Source organism: Onthophagus taurus, chromosome 7 (genome assembly GCF_036711975.1).
Source record: "Onthophagus taurus isolate NC chromosome 7, IU_Otau_3.0, whole genome shotgun sequence".
In the NCBI taxonomy this organism is placed as follows: Eukaryota; Metazoa; Arthropoda; class Insecta; order Coleoptera; family Scarabaeidae; genus Onthophagus; species Onthophagus taurus.
This window is the reverse complement of record NC_091972.1, coordinates 2,659,902-2,665,191: the sequence shown is the minus strand read 5'-3', so window position 1 is coordinate 2,665,191 and position 5,290 is coordinate 2,659,902. Positions and strand designations below refer to the sequence as shown.

Sequence of the window (5,290 nt, the reverse complement as noted above, 5' to 3'; positions counted from 1 at the left end):
ACGCGGAAGCCACAGCAGCAACAGCTCTGGCACGTTGTACGGCGAGGCCCGTTAGAGAGCGCACAAGGCCAAGGTCGAAACGGAGGCAGCAACGGGTTTTCTCGTCTTCCTCATGCTACATTCAACATTTTCTACTTCTTCATCGTCTCCTTCTCTTCATCATTATACGTTTCTTATATCTATTTCTTTCTTCATTATCACAAACTATACAATGGACTTGTACATTTTTTGAAATTACTCTTTTTGTTCTGGGTTATTTTATCTTTTGGGTAATTTTTTGGCCGTCTTCTTCGACACCTTTTTATCTTATCTGGGATTAAGAAAACGGTAATAAAATAAACAAGCAATGACTTTGACCAAATTTTTCAACCAGGTAAATTATTGATACAAAAAAGATTGGCAACAATTTAAAACAAAAACACAACATAATCAACATTGTAAATAACTAATCAAGCTAAAAATAAATATAAACTAAAATACTATCTGTTGTCAATTCTTAACATCCTACATTGATTAGACATAGTCATAACATCCTCAAATTATTTAAATATCTTCCACCACTCAATGATGCCAAAGTACAAATATTCCAGATTTTACTTAAAAATTTTTTCATAAATGTTTCATCAGCTATATCAATAATCAAATAAACCAAAATTATTTATTGCGACCAAAACATAAATTGACATTCTAAAGTTCTTGATTATTTTCTTGGGCAATGTTCATCTTGTAACCTTTACAACAGTCGTGGAACACGCGATCATCGAACTGTCAACTAAATCTAAGTGAGTATGCGACACAAACATATCAAAAACATTCTGATGTAACATTGCCAGAAACTTCTCATTGATAAGTACACAAAGTGCTTGATCACGTGAGAACCCCAAATCATAATTATGCTTTGATAATATTCGGAAACAAATTTGAAAATCAGGATGCATCTGCAAGATTGATTCCTTTCGTAATAAGCTGTGACATGAATCGTCTTGGGAGATCTCCCAAACGATCTCTTTGATCTTGCCTCATCGCTTTTTGTCTTCGAGAATTAAATCTTAATGAGATAACGAATGCGGGTACGTCTTTTGCTAGAGTTAATTCTCTCCAATAATACCAAGTAACCGATATAAAATACAGCCATAAACCTATACAAAAATTTTAAATGTTAATCTTATTTAGGTGGTGCCATCTTTTAAGCAATAGTGAAACTAAAATACGGTTAATAAGAAATTCTATAAACTGTGTATTAAATACTTAAATTTAACATAGATGGAGCTCGATTTGAAATAAATTTTAGTTTAAGCTATTGGTTCAAAGATGACTCAAAAAATTTTAAATTATTTACCTTGAACACTTAACAATGGGAGAGTTTTATATAACGCTACTACTGTTCTAGATTCTTCTTTTAAATTCATTGTATGGACGGTAATGGATAAAAAGCAAGCTACAAGATGCATTTGCCATAAGAATAATAGGGCCAATAAGCAGCATAATATCGATTTAGGTCCGTTCTAAAATGATTTTTTATGAAATATTTTAGTTGTATTATTATATTTATTACCTGTTTTAAAGCCAGTAGTAAAAAGACGTTTATTACCAGAAGTGAGGACGTGAATAGGTACATGATTGTTACTCCAATTGTTTGTGATGTTTCCATTGAGTATACAACAGCCCAAACATGGGGCCACTTAAATCCCGTTGTTATAAGAAGTACGCAAAATACCTTACGTAAAATTTTTAATACAATTTAGTGAAAAATGTACATTTTACTTACGATAAAAAGAAAACACAAACAAACTGAAATTGTCTTTTTTGTGTTTTGGTGTTGTAATCTTCTCCAAACCCACATTACAAATTAAATTATAAATTAAATGAGTTTATGTGTCAATACTACTGATTGTTTAAATGACGTTTTGACAACACTCAATATGTACAACTTTTGGAACATTAACAACATTAACTATTTTACAACATTAGCTTTTAAATAAATACATTATTAGTGTTAGATAGAACAAAAAGAATTTTTGTTAATTAATAATATATATTTGTTATCAGAAGAAAATAACAAATTATTTTAGGTCATAGCCAACTATGGCTTCCATTCAAAAAAAATAAAGTTACTTCTACAATCTCGAAAATAAAATATGGGAACAAAATTCTACCAACGCCACTGAATTCTTCGTAAAAAGTTGCCCATATAATGTTTTATTTATAATACTCCATCTTTGATAATAAATGAGATATTCGCGATTGCGTTTTCGCAAAATTTTCATTTTTTGTCGATAGGGCGAAAACAAAAGACGATAGCTGTTCGCAGTTTTCGGCAATAGCATTTTTTCGAAAAACGAGATCATGACATGAAAGGTACTTTTTTTCTATTTCTTTTAGTTTCGGAGATAGCTTATGCGGACAACCAAATTGGGACACCCTGTACATATAGTGATACAATAAAGTCTACATACAGCCCGGAAAATGATAATATCTCAGCTCCCGAAATGTAATTGAATGAATTTTTTTAATAAAACATGTAAAAACATGTAAAAATTTCCATATTTTACATAAAAACTATATAAGTTATTCTTAATCAAGGGGAATATAAAACATAATCATATCTTTAACTCAAAAAAGTCTACATACAGTCCTAAAAAAAAAGTCTATCAGTCCGTTATAGCTCTATAAAAATATACAACTATCTAGCGCTGAATAACAAATAAAACTAAACTAATATTAGCACTAGACCTAGAACTAAAAACATTCCATTTAGTTGTGCGTCTCTTAAAACGGCTAAACCTGAATGTTTCTACTTTTAGGTGTAATGTTAGTTCTAGAGATAGTGGTAAGTAGTGTAGTTAGCATAAGATATCATTATGTTGCATATTTTTATTGAACTAAAACTAAAACTAACACAAGACCTAGAACTAGAATAATGGGAAGACGCACGGCTAAACCCGAAACTTTCTAGTTCTAGGTCTAGTGTTAGTTCTAGTTTTAATTGTAATTCAGCGCTATATTGTTGTATATTTTTATTGAACCAAAAGTAGAACTGATACTAGACCAAAAATTAGAATCATTCGGGATTAGCCGTCTTTACAGACGTGCGGCTAAACCCAAATGATTCTAGGTATAGTGTTAGTTCTACATAGATAACAGTGCTAGTGTAAAATTAGAACTAACACTATACCTAGAACTAGAATCATTCGGGTTTAGCCGTCTTTACAGACGTGCGGCTAAACCCAAATGATTCTAGCTCTAGGTATAGTGTTAGTTCTACATGGATAACAGTTCTAGTGTAAAGCTAGAACTAACACTATACCTAGAACTAGAATCATTCGGGATTAGCCGTCTTTACAGACGTGCGGCTAAACCCAAATGATTCTAGTTCTTGGTCTAGTGTTAGTTCTACATAGACAACAGTGCTAGTGTAAAACTAGAACTAGCACTATACCTAGAACTAGAATCATTCGGGTTTAGCCGTCTTTACAGACGTGCGGCTAAACCCAAATGATTCTAGTTCTAGATATAGAGTTAGATCTACATAGATAACAGTGCTAGTGTAAAACTAGAACTAACACTATATCTAGAACTAGAATCTATACATCTTTACAGACGTGCGACTAAATCCAAATGATTCTAGTTCTAGATATAGTGTTAGATCTACATAGAAACAGAGCTAGTGTAAAACTAGAACTAACACTATACCTAGAACTAGAATCATTCGGGTTTAGCCGTCTTTACAGACGTGCGGCTAAACCCAAATGATTATAGTTCTAGGTATAGTGTTAGTTCTACATAGATAACAGTGCTAGTGTAAAACTAGAACTAACACTATACCTAGAATTAGAATCATTCGGGTTTAGCCATCTTTACAGACGTGCGGCTAAACCCAAATGATTCTAGTTTTTGATCTAGTGTTAGTTCTACATAGATAACAGTGCTAGTGTATAACTAGAACTAACACTATACCGAGAACTAGAATCATTCGGGTTTAGCCGTCTTTACAGACGTGCGGCTAAACCCAAATGATTCTAGTTGTAGGTATAGTATTAGTTCTACATAGATAACAGTGCTAGTGTAAAACTAGAACTAACACTAGACCTAGAACTAGAAACATTCGGGTTTAGCCGTGCGTCTACTTTTTAGTTCTAGGTCTAGTGTTAGTTCTAGTTTTAACTGTAATTCAACGCTATATTGTTGTATATTTTTTATTAAACTAAAAGTAGAACTAACACATGACCTAGAACTACAATAATTCGGGTTTAGCTGTCTTGAGAGACGTACGACTAACTCTACTGGTGTAGCCTTCACTTTGTAGCACAAGTCGAACTGTTTCGATTTTGTATTAAAATAATATAGACTTCTAATGTCCTTCGTTTAAAAAATTCATTGAATTACATTTCAGGAGCTGAGATATTATCTTTTTTCTGGGGTTATGTAGACTTTATTGTATCACTGTATATTACAACAAAATTAAAAATCATCACACTAAGAAGAAAACAATATTTATTTGGACTTATATAAAAATTATAACAATAAGAAATACGAAAAGAAATACATATATAAAATAAATATAAAAAAAGGGTCCAAAAGGGCTATAGACCTGAGTCTTCCTGCCCGTGACTTTGAATTCGGTTTGGTTGTACTTGGGTCTTCTCAGATGGGCCTTATTTTTTTAAGAAGTGTGAGTCGTGTTATAGGACAGCGGGTAAAGGAAAGGGGAATGATGATGAGATTTTTTAAGGCGTTTTTGGGGAAGTTCATGATTGTTTGGAATCTGAGGAATCTTTGTAAGGTCGTAAAGGAGTTCGTTGGAAGGGTTGAAAAGTGGGTTGTGAGGGTGTCTGATGCGGGTGATAATTCTCAGGGCTGCTCTCTCTGCTACTTCCAGATGGTACTGTGATCCTCTCGGCGCTTCAGTCATGATTAATGAGGCATATTCGATAATAGGTCGGCATATTGAGGTGTATATGTGAGTAGCGCATTTGGTGGATATCCCTCGGCCTCTATATGAGAGTCATCACAGGATTTCATCAGGGTGCAAATAAAGCAGTTAATTTAGATCCGAAGTTTTAACGAAAAGTCGCTGATCTCCCAATGATATACAATAGATAAGATGGATTTCAGTGGCAAGCGTGGCTACCTTTCAAAAGGTAGGATATGGAAAAACACTCAGAATTTAAGAGTTTAATTGAGCAAAACTTCAACGTCTTATTATTTTAGTATTATTTGATGAGAATGAATTTCTTAACTTAAATAGGTTATTATAGAAAAATTAATCAAGTTAATAAAAAAAATCATA

At 32.8% G+C, this 5,290-nt stretch overlaps 1 protein-coding gene across 1 annotated transcript; it reads right to left on the bottom strand.

Annotated features, from left to right (window-relative positions):
* Positions 1-849: 849 nt before the first annotated feature.
* LOC111424453 (uncharacterized) lies at positions 850-1,915 on the bottom strand. Its single transcript, XM_023057987.2, has 4 exons — positions 1,769-1,915; positions 1,556-1,717; positions 1,340-1,505; positions 850-1,139 (listed from the first exon to the last, which is right to left on the bottom strand). The coding sequence occupies exons 1-4, from the start codon at positions 1,841-1,843 to the stop codon at positions 928-930; spliced, it is 615 nt and encodes a 204-aa protein (XP_022913755.1). The 5' UTR covers positions 1,844-1,915; the 3' UTR covers positions 850-927.
* Positions 1,916-5,290: the final 3,375 nt, after the last annotated feature.

Coding starts and splice junctions, on each gene's coding strand:
- LOC111424453 (XM_023057987.2), bottom strand. CDS start 1,843: ATGTGGGTTTGGAGAAGATTACAACACCAAAACACAAAAAAGACAATT. Junction 1,718..1,768: donor GTTTGTGTTTTCTTTTTATC/GTAAGTAAAATG, acceptor ATTTTACGTAAG/GTATTTTGCGTACTTCTTAT. Junction 1,506..1,555: donor TACTACTGGCTTTAAAACAG/GTAATAAATATA, acceptor AAATCATTTTAG/AACGGACCTAAATCGATATT.